The following is a 16,633-nucleotide window of genomic DNA, read 5'->3' as shown; positions in this document are numbered from 1 at the left end:
TTAGGGAAAGGTGCGAGCGTATACGTAGCTTAGTGCTAGAACAGGTGGCTTCGTTTTGCGTCTCATTCGCATGTGCAACCATAGCCCGGCAGATCGCCACGAGAAGCGTGGGATCTGCCGGGCTTCTAGGGAGAAGCGTGTTTCGGCGTCTCGCCGCAGCGGGGCGCCAATCACGGGGCTCTGCTCCCATCCGTTGTCTGCCGCTCCACCTTTTCCATTTCGGCGACCGCTTCTTGTGGCGATCTGCAAAGCTTTGTCAGTATATAGGAGGCTATAACTGCACATGCAAGAGCTGTGCGCTGAAGTCCAGGTTTCCCGAAAAACGGCTCTTTGATGCTGTGCTACCAGATCCTCGCGCTCGAAATCTGCGATCGGGCGCTCTATGGCTCCGTCGTCGAACTGCCATGCTTTGTGAGTATAGACGAGGCTATGGTGCAACTACAGCTGTGACAGAGTTTGAGTACCGCAGAAGCTACGCTAGCCTTGACGACAAAGAACGCAATAGTTGACGCGTTGACGTCGCATTGGCGTTCAATCCTGCTGGATTTTGCGAGACAGCTTTGGACTAGTAATATGTCTAGTATCTTGCATTGCTATTAAGTTTCTTGAGCGATACACTTTTCTGACCCAAGAATATATTGACTTCCAACTGGATGGAGCTCAAATCGCACCCTGGACTGGTGCACCGCTGAGAAAATTTGCATAGACTCGGCATTGATCCCTGGACGTCTTCCAAGACGGACGCCCTTCCGAATGAGCTGACCGGGAGCGAGCCGCCAGTAGAGTAAACACTAACAGTCTTAACTGTTTACTAGGGTTGTGCGGGTGGCTCTAGGCGCGAGCGCAACTCGCGTCTAGAGGGCGCGAGTTGTGCTTCATCTCAGGTTGAAGGTAATTTAGCTTGGAACGTTTTGCTATATCAATATAACATCTAACCTTTCGGGCTATGCGTTTTGCCTGGTCAAGGTTGCATGGTCAAAGGTCATGAATAATGTGTTACCACCGTGAGGAAGCGAGGCAGTCTTTTACAGCAAAAACAGGAAGTTGTGTGACCCACGAACAACATGATATTATACTGGTTACATGACTAGAACTGATATGGTCACAAGAGACGACTGTGTCTGTCGACCCCCTCTTGTGACTTTCCTAAACGTGACTTCTCTGTCTGGCCGTTGCAGCACGACTGGTGTTTTTAAAATGCACTAACGCGTATGGTGGTACACGAATCTAATACAACAAACTTGACAGAAGAAGTAGTTTCTCGTATTACATCTCTCGCTGTGAATCTGAGCGAAAGATAAGTGTTATTCCTTGCGAACACACCGAAATCTTACTCGGAATGTTAGCCAATTGCGACCAATCTTATGCCACCAGAGACACAGATAGAAGTCAACAGTATAATTAGTGAAACACATAGTGAAATGGCTGCATCGCTCAACGAACTGAACCGCAATGCAAGACAATCAGCCTTATGGCTCGAAAGATGTCCCAAACGCAGCAGGACACTTACTGTAGGTATGCACACCAGTCTAAAAACCATGTTTCGATCAGAGTGACTCTCAAAATCCAGATTTCCTCACGGCGTGCAAAATGGCGAGTCTCCGACCATCCATCACGTGGACTCTTGCACCCGCTGAGTCTCGACAAGCAATGCAAATAACTTACGTTATACTGAAATAACATCCACTGCAAACCCTGCACTCCTGTCTGGCGCATGACTAGGAGTACACGAGTACACTTCCAATGGAAAACCACGTCATCCGTCACTGTCAGCAAGGAAAAAGCTAGCAGAGATAAAACCGAGATGACGCAGACTGCAAGTCAGTTATTGCCGCATTAACATGATTCTCGACTAACGGAATCAGCTGGCGCACTCGATGGAGAACAACATCGCGGCCAAGGGAACTGCGGGCGCAGATGGGCCAAGTTCGCTCAAGTGCGCGAGAGAAATTGAAGATGTGTTGCCGACAACTGTATCGATTGCAAAGCCGGGGAAATCCAGACATCACGTCTCGAAAATCCATACATGTACAAATAAAGTGCATATGAGGAGGAGGGAGAGAGGAGGTACGACGAAAGGGATGCAGCTGGACAAGAGGCTACTTACGTTTTTCTTTCTTCTTGTCCAAGATCAATGCAGCCTCCAGTGACAGGACATCCCGGCGCAATGTCGCTGGTCGCCGATGCACGACAATGACTTACGCATGTGTGCAGTTGTTCTTTGCACGTCGCTGGGAGCGGAGCACAGCACGGGGGAAAAGGAGAACCGTGATTTGGCAGTCATATTGAATGCTCCAGGCTCCCAAGTGGGCAATACCGGAGGATGAGCGGAAGCTGGCGGGGCATCACTGGTCTCAAATGGATCTCTTTCGGAAGCTGTAGAGCTGTGGCTCGCCCTGGTGGCGACTTTGGCGGAGCTTTCAATAGTGCGCGTTCTAGGTCACAGAGGGCGCCACTATACACACAAACTTTTAGTGGATGGATAAGTTTGACGGAATTGGGCGGCGACTTGCGTCACCCAAGTTCTGAATAATAACTTTTTTTTTTATAATAACCTTTTTTTTTTTTTTTTTTATTGACATGGTTGGACATATCAAGTCAATCTTTTCCTGATGATATTTTAATGCACAGTTCTTTAATTGTTAACTACAAGCAGGACAGAATTTCAACGGACTGCTTTTCAAATTATGATCCTTCCTCGTTAGCCTTGGTAGGGTGAAAATACTTTTTATGGAAAGGGTCTAAACTGTTTCCGATAAATGCCTACAAATTGCTTAAAGGGCCCATGAAATGAATTTTGGGCTGGAGTAAATGAATTTATATTGGGATTTTACTAATTGCACATCGTTTAGTGGGCCAAAGAAATAAAGGTAGAAAGTCAACAGCCTGACTTTCGGTACAAAATTTTTGAAAAGACAGAGGACTATTTCGTACCTCCTTCCCTTCGTAAGCTCTTTTTTTTACTGCGATACATCCGCGGACCCCGAGCGCGTCACCGGGCTCAAACACACGGCACCGGACCTCACTTATTCCTATCACCCCTAAGCTGACATTGTGGTGGAAGCTACGCGCTTCCCGGACCAATCAGCCGCCTCCCTCTCATCACCTGACCTCATTCTCTGCGCGTCAAGAGATCGTGATCACGTGGCAAAAGTGTGGCTGGCCCAACGAGCAAGTAGCTTCCACCGCACTGCCAGCTTCGGGGTGAACGGGGTGGGAAAAGCAATTCTCGTCTGAATTTTGAGCAACGGGATGATCTTCTTGGGGGACAATGGCTGTGTCCGGCTACACAAACGAGATTCCGAGCAAGAGGGACTTGCCCCTTTCCGTCTTCTTGAACTGTTTGGTAGAATGCGCAATTTATAAGTTGAGAAAAGCTAAACTGGAAAAGTTGGAAAAGCGTTTTATGACTCCTTTAACTGCACTTAAAATTCGACAGGGGCAACTCCACCAAGGGCATTCTTCATGATCAAGTGGCACACTAAGAAACACAACTTCACGAGGCTTCTGAAAGCAACCTTTTAATGTGGTAATAGTTCCCCTCCCCTTCCAAGGTGGAATGATGAATGACACAGTTTGTTTCTTTATTAATCAACCAGCTCAAGGGTACCCAGCCTATAGAGACATGTGCATGTATTTACAAGACGGGGAGCAAAAAAAAAAAAAAAAAAGAGTGACCTATGAAACATTCACAAGGTTATGAAATGCGGCGTTCCGAGCGTCGTTGGCAATGAACAACGAACTGCGCCGTTATCCGTGACTGGGAAATGTGTAAAAGAGGAAAAGAAATGTAGGTAAACACTGCGCTTCCGTCGCTGACGCCGGCAATAAATGGCATGGGTCCTTGCAAAACCATTCTCGCTTAGACACAGCCTTGGGGAAACCGTGCTCTGTAAGTCCCCGTCGCTAAAACATGAGCTGCAAATGCAAGAAAGCGAGATAACGATCACTTCAAAACGTGAATATGCACATACACAAAAGCAATCTGTACACAAACAAATGAACAAGCTTTTTAAAGGGACACCAAATGCAATATTCCAATATTGCTTTTCTAAAAGTGGTGTTTTCCTCACACGCACAGTTAGCTAATGCCACGAGTAACCAATAGGTACGACACATTTCAAATCCTCGAAGGCATTGCAGACAATTCCGCTTGCACCTAACAGCGTCTACGATATCTTTGGGAGAGGTTCAATCTCTGGCAAACGGATTTTGATTGTGTCATCACAATGTCATTTGCAGCAGCGACTACACCTCATGCAACCAAATATGCATGATGCAATGCCACAATGAAAGCAGAATCCAAGCACGCTGGAATCGAGAAAGGTATCTTCCTCAAAATCATGAAAACAGATACATGACAACTTGAAATTGATTCCATAGAGCTACTGTTCCGCACATTACACCAAGTGCACCTCAGAATGCAAAAAGGCAGAATCAAATTCATCTTTTGAAACCAATCTGTACAACAAGAGAGAGAGAAAGAGAGAGAGAATAAATGAAGATTGCAGAGTTCGGCAGCCTTAAAGCTGTAAAACTCTAAATCTGGCTTGACAGTATGTAACTTGCTTGCACTTCTTTGAACTCAAAACAAGAACCTATGCAACAGAACCTACACAGAAATGTCAACAAGGCAGGCTGAGTAGTACACATGTTACAAGACTGCATAACCATCATATGGATTTCGACTGACGCTTCTGTTATAATGTTTGCTTGCTATGCTGCCATGAAAGTTCACATGAACACAAGGTTAAGAACAATAGAAGGTAATAAGCGCAGTCACCACCTCAACTCAAAGAATGAACTGAATAGTCGGACGGAATAGAGTAGAGATAATGCTATTACCGTAGTGAACGTGTTGCATTTTTATGGCCTCTCCCATGAGCCCATAAAGAAGCTTGAAGATAGGAACCACAAAACCCAAAGAATATTTCGACTGACTTTTGAGCTGTTAAAGACACCGAGGAACAACCATGGTAAAAAAAATGTTTTGAATAGGTTATAGTTTACAGGTTGTGCATGCAACAGTTTTGTAAGAGCTCCAGTATTTTTTTTCACGTGTTACCAAGTTACTTATAGAAAAGAATAAATATTGATGCTGGTAGTCAACACTCATGTCATGTTCATGTTCATGGTGCCAAGAAAAGGTGTAAAACAAGATGTGTTTAAACACGAGCTTCAGGTTCAATCACAAATAAACATGCTTCCAATATCAATGCGCCAAGAAACTGAGGGAGAAAAGCATACAAGAGTGAGCAGGGACGTCAAAATGCCGAGCTCTGCTTGAAATGATTAATGGGTAGACCTAAAGCTTGCTGCCTTTGTCTCCAATAAACTCGCTGAACACATTAGAATGCGTTCAACGTTCGAACCAGAACTCGACGTCCTCTCGTCTCCTCCTCTTCCTCCATTTTTCGGTGCATTGGGAACACTTCAGGATCAACAAATCATTTTACGATCATAAAAGCCCAAGCACAGAAAAAAAGTCAGCGATCCACAAGAAATCGATAGAAGACACACTCTACCAAGAAATGGGGACAGAAGCGAGATATAAACTGCGACGCGACATTTATGCTTGGAAACACTGTTGCCAGACCCGATACATCTACGGTTTTGTCCCCGTAAGTCTGGTCAGTCTTCTTGTCCAAATGCGATGCAGCCAGAGAGCGTAAAATTTATAGCTGTGCAAAGAGATTCCAGCGTACGTACGCTGAGGGTTTCGGTTTTCACAGCCACGAGTTGTCACTTGTAACTTTCAGTCCAGTCACAGGAGGCCACACAGCTTTGTGGCTCGCCAATTTAGAATAGACCCCTTCTGAAATTCAGTGCGGTCACTTCGGTCGCTAAAACCATCCGAGTAGCAGGCCTACAAACCCTTGGAAGTTGCGGGTTCAGTCATGGAGGGCTTTACTTCGGTGAGCACTCTGTGCAAACCATTAATTTCTTCGTCCCCATCGAAATTGAAATGAGCCAAAAAATAATTGACAGCAGAGAACGCATTCCCATTAACTGCTGTTGTACGAACAGTGACGGCACCTGACTAAATGTTAAATTTCTACCACCATTAGTGTGACAAAAATGGGCCAATATTTGAGCCACCAGATGGCTCCAAAGAATACAAACCAGGGACGAACGGACGACAAGGAAGAGACGTACATCTCTCAACCCGGAGGTCGAGACGAGTGTTTCTCTCTTTCTCGTTGTCCATTCCGTCTCCAGTTTAAATTACACGTATGGTAACCTTAACCAGCTCCCCTGTCTATTAACCTCGCCTTCGACCGCCAGGCGGCACTGAATTTCGAAGAGGGCCCGTCGCGACGAAACGTGTGGCACCCTTTCGCGCCCCTACCCTCGGTTTTTGAGGGGCCCCCTCTCACCGCACCTTTTTCTGCTGGCGCAGGCGGTAGAGGTCGTGGGCGGGCGGCACTAGCCCCCCCTCCTCTCCCTCGCTGTCCTCAGCCGGGGCACCACCCGGAGCCGGTGCGGCGGCGTCCGCCCGGTGCTTCCGCTTGACTCCGCCCCCCTGGTTGGCCCCGCCCTGCTGCGACGCCGCCGTGCCGTGTTCGAACAGCTTCAGGTGGTCCTTAGAGACGCCGTTTTCACTGGGCCGGGGCGCTGCAAGGACGTCTGGTGAATATGTGCCACCCGTGTTGCCGGTAACCATGAAGTAGGTGAGACTAGAGCCACTAAGTGAGCTACACTTTGTGTGTCGGCGCTCTGTTCCCCGATGTTGTTGTGGGCACCGCCATCTTGGTACTCAGAACGGAGCAGATGCAACTGACAAACGTCACAATTTAAAAGTTCAACTTCCTCGGCGTTAGAATCGGTGTTAGGAAGCTCGTGTAACATTGCTTTGCTCCGTCGCGAACTGTTTGAACATTTGTGAAGGACAGAAAAGTGCTTCCCATTATATCAGATAGAGATATATAAAAGCGTCAAAAATGACAGGGACAAAGAAGGGTGGCAACAACACAAGGCACACTCGCACCTGAAGTTTATTTAAAAAAACACATGTAACATAAGCCGGAGTAAAAAGCTTATTCGTCACAACAATCGACGAGACCCCTTGATAACATCAAACTCTTTCCCTGAGATGGCAAGGGAGGGTTCACTGACGCATTCATTTCCTTTTGCCCCAATCTCAAAAGTCTCGTGAACTTCTTGGCACACTTTTTCTTTATATTTCGCTAGAATCTTAACGTCATGCAGAACTGGTGAACATGGGCAATGACTACAATGGATGACGATATTACCAGAAGGGCTTGCTTTCATGGCAGCCGTATTTTCACATGCACAGTCATTGACACACCTACCCATTTGACCAATGAACACGGAACCACAAGTCAGCGGTAACATGCGGCAGCCGTGAAAGCGAGCCCTTCTGGGAATCTCGCCGTCCCTTGTAGTCATTGCACATGTTCACCAGTTCTGCATGACGTTAAGATCCTAGCGAAATATAAAGAGAAAGTGTGCCGTGAAGCTCACGAGGCTTTTGAGATTAGGGCAAAAGGAAATGGGTGCGTCAGCAAACCCTCCCTCGCCTTTTCAAGGAAAGAGTTTGATCTTATCAAGGGGTTTTGTAGACTCTTGTGACAAATAAGCATTTCGACTCTGGCTTATATTATGTGTTTTTCATAAATAAACTTCAGTTGCAAGTGTGCCTTATGTTGTTTCCAGTCTCTGTCGTTTTTGGCACTTCCATGTATCTGAATATGAGCCAACTGCGCCACATAAAGCTTCATATAAGTAGCAACCGTAAATTTAGGCGCCAAGATGGGTAAGAGTTGTCACTCCAAAGCGCAGCTGATTTAGCGGCTCTAGGTGAGACTGAGCGCGGGGAGGCAAGGGGGCACTTGCGAAGAAAGCGGAATGCATCGTTCAGTCTGCATAACGAATCGCGCAACAGTGGAAGATCGCCTCACGACGAACTGCAGCAGACGCCCGAGCCATTGCAGTGATGCGACAACGGATGGAGGACGGACAAATACAGCCAAACCCTTTTAGCTGGGGGGCGGCTCACGCCTCTAAGCCGAGGCTTTCATTTTAAACAATTCACTCCGATTAAATTTAGAATCAATCAAGAACAATAAAAAAAATTATATCACAACGTCGTGGCAATTGTGGTTCTTTGGTGGGCACTGCTCGAGACTCCCACGCGCTGCATTCCTAGAACACCGATAAAGGCAAGTCTTCGAAGCTGTGACGTAGCTCTGCAATAACGCGCCCGCTTCGCGCGTGGCGTGCGCCTGGGACCGAATCTTTGGAGAATCGTGGCAATGGGCGACCTTTTTCGAGCGTTCGATGACGTCGACGACGGAGGCCCTGCTGCAAGGAGGATGGGCATTGTTTCCAGCGGTGGGAGAGCCCATAAAATGCCATTGCCGTAAAAGGTGGTACTTGTTACTGGCAGAGAGTTGGCTCCTGTGGACACCCCTTTCCGACTGAAATTTCCAGAAACTCTCCTCTACAACTATCGCACTCTGTCGCATTGGCGAATTGGGTGCCGACCCATGGCGTTGAATCTGGGCAGGGTCTGGGCATTCCACGACGCATGGTTTACCGCAGTGACAAATTCGGAGGGGCTCGTCTTTGAGTCGCCACCTACGTTTGTCTGGGAGGTTGAGATTCCTGAAGAGGTCCATGAGCTCGTCAACTCCCACGAAGGGGCCCTGCAAAGACCGGGTCGTTTTGTAATGCCGCAGCAGTCGCGAGAGGATTGGGCCCTGCCTAACTGCTAATGTGTCTGGCAGACCAGCCAATGCTGCAACAACATATTTTACAGACTGCTCACGTGTGACCGGTCAAACAAACATAATAGACAGTTTAAAAAATTGTATTAACCATTCATAAAGTAAGTTATTTTATTAAATAAATTTCATTAAAAGAAAAAAAAAAAATATATATATATAGGATTATAATAACTCCAAGTTGCATCTAATTACTTTTTATCTATTGAATTTAGGACATAACCTAAAGCCTTAGAATAAAGTTGATTTAATGCAGAAAAACAACACCACCAAGTTGATAGAATTCACCGCAATTCGCTGGCGAGAATCTTGTCACAATCTTCGTAAAACAATGGCACTTAATAAAAAAAAGAGCTGACAAAGAGCTGCAAAAATGAAAAGTTTTTTAGGCAAGTTAGTGATTTTGAAATTTGGTCCTCACCGACTGAAAGTCTCTACTGGCAACACTGAAAGAGCGACACCAGTGGCAGGCATAAGTATGACGTTTGTTAAGCAGAATTAGTCCCCGAGTGATTGTACAAGAAGACTAATGGACTGAAAAAAAATGCTGTGGGAGCTCACTCAACAGCACAAAAAAAATGTGGGACAAAAACATCCTTTTTTTTTTTTTAGACCGCCTACTTGGCCCGCAAGTCTGCCTACCGGTGGTGTCACTGCACTAGAAAGATAGAGGAAATTTAATTTTAATTTTGGCATAACATACAGGTTGTCCCAAAAAAAAGAAATTTACAAGGTTCTTTTTCACCGCAAATGAGCCACGCATCGCCAAACGCTCATTCTCCACCCAAATGTGTAGCACTGGCAGTTTGATTCAGGTGTCAAAGTTTCAGAACTTACTATTATCTTACTCAAAAGTTATACATGATTTTCCGAAATTTTTAATGGGAATATGGTGGCCGATTGAGCTTTCGAATGCATGGAGCTCAATAGTGCCAGTTACCAAAAACAAGCAAAAACGGACCCCATTTTTCCGTGGAAATTTTCGGAAAATCACTTATAACTTTTGCACGAGATAATGGTTAGTCCTGAAACTTTGGTATCTGGTTCGAACTGCTAGCGCTACGTTTGGGCGGCGAACGAGCGTTTGGCAATGCATAGTGTATTTTGGCGAGTAAAAAAAAAAAAACCTCATTAGACATTTTCGCATTGGCCATTCTGAAGGTATAGATAAAAAATAGCAAGCCAAGAAAAATAAAGTCCGGGTGTTTAGGAAATCTACCGTAAAATACCGGGCAAGCGCCCTCTCAAACTTCGGAGATAATCGCAAAAAAATGGGGGATGGGCGCTTGTCCGGTCATCAATTTTACATATAAATGTGCTGTGCGTATTTTCTCAGATCTTACAAATTTGGGAATAGGCGCTTAATGTGGAATGGGCGGATGCGCGGTATTCTAAGGTAGGTAGCTTGGGTGTCTCAAACAACTGCCGGAGTGCTCCTTTTAGGTGCAGGTCGAAGTGCAAAGCATCCTCACCATGAAGCACATTGGAGGAGGCAGGCGCATCATCAGCTCCGAAGCGGCGGGGGGAGGAGGAAATACTCCTCCGGCAACCAGGTGCGCTCCCGTTGCTGCAACACCGAGCAGAAGAGCTCAGCGTTTGCCCGTCGCCAACGCACTCGCATTTCTTCCCGGCACTCAGTTGCGGATTAATAAAAGCTCTAACGTAAAGATCCTCGCATTGCGTTTACTTCCGGCCCGAGCCCGTGACCTTTCTCGGTGCCCCGACACAAATAGCAAGTGGTGAAATGCGGCGCGTGTCCTTGCCACACTGCTCGTCGTTGAGGGAACTGAAAGCACTGCAAACACTAATGGACAAGTCGCGCATTTTACGAGAGCTGTGTTCTGAAAACGCCAGTCCCTCGACCGACAGCCGAGAGATCCCTTCCAGCGTCCGCTACGTTGCATTAAGGCAGCCGAGTAGTCTACGGACCTTCTAACCAGTAACGCACATACTACGGAGATTTGGGGCTCACAGTTACGCATCGCTGCGCTGGGTAGCTCAGATAGTATAAAGAGCTGCTCAAACTAGAGAACTGTTCTACTTAAATGCAGAGGCAGTCAAGGGTATTTGGGAACTTGGGGGGAACCTACAAGGGTGCTCCATAAGCCTCCGTAGCAGTAGGAACTCGGTTTGAAAACTCCCGACGTCCACATTTGTTTCTCTTTATGTGCGAGCAGAGCCAAAGCTGCAGGCGCAGGCGCGGCGCCCCAAACGACGCTCCTGCCGCCTGGGCGCACACGTTCGGCAACGGATGCTCGAAAACCCGGAGCTTGACCTTGTGGCTTCTGGCATGCTCGCACTTAAAGTGAAACGGAGTGTGGACGTAACCTACTGGAATTTAGGTAAACAGAGACGGCAAGATACTGTTCGCAACTTTAGCCTGCCGCTCACCCTCTCGCAGACGAACGAAGAAGTGGAGGAGCGGGGAAAACGACGGAGACGGTGGCGGGGATAGTAGTCCTTGGTGCCACCGTTAGTGCATGGTTCGGGTGGGCATGTTCGTGCTTCGCACAGTTTCAACCGAAAAAGTGAGTACCGTAAAATCCCGAGAGATGCCCCACCCCCTTAAGGGGGGACACTACCCAAAAATGTAAACTTTTGAACCACTTATCTGTAATAAATTATATTTACAGGGCTTGTTTCTGTTGATGTTGAGAACATTTCTGCCAAATTTTGTTAACCTGGGTGAAGTACAAAAAAAACTGCAAACGTTCAAAGATGAAAGTGGGCGTGCCTGCGTAGGAAAACTATCGTTTTGAAATTACTTATAAATTTGTCGTTTTCATGTGTTATATTGCATTAGGACAGTTCAGAGCAGATAACTATGGAGCTATATTTCTATGTTATACCATCTTTCATGACAAAAAAGCCTTATAAACACAAATACAGTTTTTTAGATTTCCATCCTTTGTCCAAAATTTTTGCTTTTGAGCATAAAAAATGACAAAAATAAAAAATACAAGCTCATAGTTATCTTCCCCTTAAAATTTCACCCCAGAAAAACTTATAAAAATGAATCCAAGTTATGTAATAGCAAAACGATAGTTTTCCTAAAGTGAAATTTACGCCAGAAAGTGGAATGGAGAAAAATGCGTTCAAATTGCTCCAACCTCTACCTTTTCTTTAGCATCGCTGAACAGAAAATAATTTATAAAAAATTAACTATACAGTACAATCCAATGAAACTTTCTGGGAATACCCTCTAGATGTTGGTGAATGTAAATATGACATTTTTCAAAATGAATGTTTTTCAGCAGAAATTGTTTTTTTTTGGGTAGTGTCCCCCCTTAAAGGCCGACGACCAGACCCGAGATTCTGCAATGCAGAAGACCCTCCTCCCCATGGAAGAGGAGGAAAGAGGCAACGGTGGACAGGGTAGAAATGGGGAGAGGAGGAAGCAAGGGAAAAGTGGAAAGCGCGAACTGGTCGTCGGTCTTTAAGATAGCCCACCCCTGTTTTTGGCTTGATTTGCTACATTTTTTTAAGCACCGAAAGATAGCCCACTTTTAGTAATAATAGTGTTGAGATCAATGGTGGCCTCGGCGTAAATGCGGCTAGTTCACTATGGCAGGATATACCTTAAAAACCCGCATATAACACGAGGTCTTTTCTCAAATTTTGTCATGTAAAATTTGCGGCTCGTATTATATGTGGGTCCCAACAATTTTCAGCTTCGATGAGGCGCGATCTAACACTGTTTGGTGTAGTTTCGGTTTCGAAGCAATATGGAGCTCTAAACAGCTATCATCATCATTAAAATCGTACTGTTCGAGGCGCCATCATCCGTCCACAGTGAGCTCGGCAATGGCGTCGGCGCAGAAACGATAATCAACCGCCTTCAAAAGAAAAGTCCTTTTTGTTGCAAAAGACATCGGCAACAGGGCAGCCGGACGACAATTCGCCGTAATTGAGGGCAGTATCCGCGGATGGAGACGACAAAGGAAAGCTCTGTTTGCGTGCAACGGAACGAGAAGAAGCTTTAGGAGCCCGAAGAATGGTGTGTTCGCCGACGTCGAGGCAAGTCTCAGCGACTGGAAAAGAGCAGCGTGAACGGCACCTCGCCGTAAACATCGAGCTGCTGCCTGAAAACTTTGGCAAGCCAACATTGAGTTGCTTGCTTTATGCACCATGCCGGGTTTTCACTGCATCGGCACACGCTGGTCCGCTGGTCCAAAGCCACAGGCGGCTTTGGCTGGTCGCTCGCCCATTGAATAAGTGCGGGATTTCAAATGGGCTCGACGGCACTGGAGGCGTTGGACAAGGAGTCTGATGGACGTGATGACAGTGATTAAGGTTCAATTATGACGCAAATAAACATTCTTAAAACTTCCTGGGTCATACTTTACGCAGAATATTTTCGTTGTCCTTATATTGTTTCGCATTATATGCGGGTTTTTACGGTAAGCGAATGTTGCTGACTGGGAAGTACTAGTCTTCGTTGCCGCTTGCCACCATAAGCTTGTAATGGACACGACCTAAAAATAGCTATTTTTTAAAACTTTTCTTGATTGTACACCGAAAGTTAGCCCACTCCATATTTTCAGCCAATTTGCTCTTGATGTCAGGTGGGCTATGTCTCGGGATTTTACGGTACATTAAAATAGCAATTCTTGCATTCCACTTTGCACCTTCTAAAAGTCGACGTGGTCGTTTTTTTGACGCATGTCGACGTCTCCGTCGCCCGTGATGTGCCCCTGCCCCGACCACTTCCACGTTCGTGGCCAAATAAATTAATTTTTAGTGCACTGATTGGCATAGGCGAGCGGGCAATCCTGGGGAATCTGTCCCTGCCCTTTGCACCGTCTTGGAACTGCCGCCCCGTTGTCTATGGAGCGCTGGAGTTACGAATACAAAGCGCTCTCGTGGACCGCCGCGGCAGACGCGGCCGCTTGCGAGTTGCGCGGGTAGAATCGACACTCACGGCAGATCTGCTTGGGCTTGAACGGTATCATCTGCCCCGTGTCAGGACGCGGGTACACAAACACCTTCTGGTCGGTGGCATTCTCCTGCGTCGTTTCCCGCTTCAAGGTCGGGGCAGATGTCACCTGCTGCCTCGTCAGTTCCTGGGCAAGAGGTAATCGAGCGGTCATTGCAGTCTTGCCCAATCCCGTGCCAACTGCTCAAAAGTGTGCCCATACTTTGTTTTGTTTTTTTAAAAAAAAGATGCCGCAATTGCTGCCGTCGCAACGCCGATTCTCAACAAAATGCGTCGGCATTTAGGTTTCCTCGATTGCCGCCAGCGGTTTGCATGCTGTTGCATTGGTTTCACACAAACGGCGCATCGAGTTTTGTTCGCGGAGAACGGCTGTTACCAGGTATCCAGACTCTCTCAACCTACGATGCAATGTGCACCTCGTTGCGCCGTTTTGTTGCATATTAAATAAATGCGTTACCCAGATCATGTGAAAGGTAAAGTGGAGCACGGTGAGAACCGTGCCGTGGCCTCACAAAACCGGTACGGTACAGTCCAGACCAGAGACAGTTGTATGCACCGGGGCAGTAAATGCTTAAGCATTTAAAGACCAATGCTGGGTGCTTCGTTATATCAAATTAGAAATTATCAGGTTTTCGTACGACTTTATAAACGCTCCTTATCTAACAGAATGTGGAAAGTGTTGCGAATTTAAGTTCAAACCACGTCTACTACGGCACCTTCACGTTTTCATTGCTCGTCAGAGGCGGCTGCGGCAGAGCCAAAAGCGAGACCGAGTCCTAGGGACTCGCACGCACGTCCAAAAAGACTCCTGACCCCAATTCCCCCTCCTCTCCTCCCCCTCCCCTCCCCCCCAACGACTCTCTAACAGTTAAAGACATGCCCAAGTGGATACGTCCACTTGCTTTGTGGTTGCTGCAAAATGTTTTTGGGATCCTATAACAGTACAGGCTGCCCCCAAAAAATATTCACAGTGTTCTTTTATATGCTAAAATAAATTATCCGTTGTCAAACGCTCAGTCTCTGTCCAGATGAAGCGCTAGCAGTCTGGACCAAGCACCAAAGTTTCGCAACCCTTATCTTATTCAAAAGTTACGAGCGATTTTTGGAAATGTCTAATGGGAAAATGGTGGCCGACAAAGCCCTAAAATACATGGGGCTGAATGCCACAAACTACCGACAACAGGTCCCATTTTTTCCATTGAGATTTTCAGAAAATCACTGAGAACTGTGGATAAGTAAGTTCCAGAACTGACAGTTCCAGAACAGTCAGTTCTGGAATTTTAGCAATTGTTGCGGATCATTAGTGCAACATTTGGACGACGCATAGTCTTTTTTTTTTCAGTAAAAAAAAATTCCGTAAATATTTTTCGGGGACACGCCGTACATCTTGCCACCATTCATCCGTCCTAAAACTCGGAAATTCCTACCCAATGAAGAAACTCGCCCTGCTTAACTCTTTCCTGACCGCACCCGTAGGCCATTGACCATCGGTGACCGATGGTTTCCAAGTGTTGTCAAGAAACTAAATTTAGTGTGCGGAGAATTATGTTCCACAATCTCGTGGATAGCCAAAGAACTCTAGTTTCGGTTTCAACGTGGGTTTAAGCTTTATCACGAACTGGTAGGCTGTCAAAAATAGTCGTGGGAACAGTGGTTGCACTTGTCTAACATGGCTAACTGCGTGCACCAGTCTTCGTAACAAAGATGGCATTCTTTACAAAATTCAACTGCATTGTGGCATATTTTTTAGACCGCAAGAGCTCTGGGGACACTTCAAATGATGTTAGAGGCATTGCTTAACAGATGGTTGTCGGTAAGCATCACTGTAATTTCCAAGGTTGTCCACGCGTCTGCTTAACTTTCTGACGGTTCTGGCGGCTTCCTATTACCGTCGCGAAAATGTCCCTCAAGAACTCGACTGGGCAGGGAGTGGGAAGAGTGGTGTGCCGTTACCCGATATCCGAGGGACTTGAGCTCCTGGGAGCTGCAGGGGTAGAGGTCCATGAACCGGTACCGGTCCACCAGTAGTGCCGTCTCCTTGCCCTCGAATTCCTTCAGCTGCGCAAGCGGGTATACCGAGAAAGGTGGAGGAAGGAAGGAGAGGGTGAAGGAGGAGAAAAAGAGAGAGAAGAGGAGGGATCGACATGGGACACGTTGGCTGCAAGCAACTCCAAAGACGAAACACGAGCCGCCGAACCCTCGAAAAAGTTTCAAAGCAATGGTGCCCAGAGTGCGTCGTGTAACCCGTCTGTGTACCGTTTTTGTGCTTTTTTTTATCCCGAACTCACATAGGACTAAGGTTTCATAAGAGAGACACGTAAAACAAAAGTGTGACGTACAATTTCCCCGCTAAATTTAGGGGGGAAACCTGAACCGGTGTTGAATTACACACTGGCTCAATTTCCCCCCTAAACTAGGTGAAATTAACAATAACGTGTTACATCTGAAAACATAACAAGCACAAAATATTTTGCCTCACTGTGCACCTCAGCTAGATCAAAGAAATCAGGCACCCTCAGATATTTTTATTTTCTCGGTGTTGTGCCCTGGGGTGCCGTCCGTCACCGTCCGCAACTGTATGTGACGTTTGACCTTTACATCGAAGTATTAACTGGAACCCACGGATGTTCCCACCCACACTCTTTAATGTAACAACGGGCACCGCATAGACCATTTACGAAATCGCCACACACCAAGGAGCGTGATGGGAATGTAGTTATGTGCACTGCATGCACTTGCCTCGTCTCCATGAGAGATTCAAAGGAAACGAGTGAAACAAGGCAATGACAAGTGCATGTGCAAACTGCCATATCCTTTGAATTTTTACTTTGATAAGTACTGCTGCAGATTCCGGTACGTGCAGCATGTGTAACGACTCTCGCAGCCTGCTCCCCGATGCTTGGAAATTTGGCAAATGATTCACTGCTTCACTCCAATCTATTAGAGATCC

The 16,633-nt window shown here is 46.5% G+C and overlaps 1 protein-coding gene across 4 annotated transcripts in view; it reads right to left on the bottom strand.

Annotated features, from left to right (window-relative positions):
* Positions 1-3,505: 3,505 nt before the first annotated feature.
* Positions 3,506-16,633, bottom strand: part of LOC115308176 (cleavage stimulation factor subunit 3) — an 87,136-nt gene continuing 74,008 nt past the window's right edge. For all 4 annotated transcript variants that reach the window (XM_042293457.1, XM_029980978.3, XM_040505131.2 and 1 more), the window contains 6 exons: positions 15,637-15,741; positions 13,669-13,810; positions 10,220-10,314; positions 8,606-8,669; positions 6,383-6,615; positions 3,506-3,918 (listed from right to left, as the gene is read on the bottom strand). In XM_042293457.1, coding sequence (XP_042149391.1) covers positions 3,907-3,918; positions 6,383-6,615; positions 8,606-8,669; positions 10,220-10,314; positions 13,669-13,810; positions 15,637-15,741 — 651 coding nt within the window. In that variant the 3' untranslated portion in view covers positions 3,506-3,906. The remainder of the gene's footprint in view (positions 3,919-6,382; positions 6,616-8,605; positions 8,670-10,219; positions 10,315-13,668; positions 13,811-15,636; positions 15,742-16,633) is intronic.

The sequence above is a fragment of the Ixodes scapularis genome, unplaced genomic scaffold (assembly GCF_016920785.2).
Source record: "Ixodes scapularis isolate PalLabHiFi unplaced genomic scaffold, ASM1692078v2 PGA_scaffold4__175_contigs__length_147842914, whole genome shotgun sequence".
NCBI lineage: Eukaryota > Metazoa > Arthropoda > Arachnida > Ixodida > Ixodidae > Ixodes > Ixodes scapularis.
Note: the sequence above shows the minus strand (reverse complement) of the source record. Positions and strands in the feature narration are given on the sequence as shown.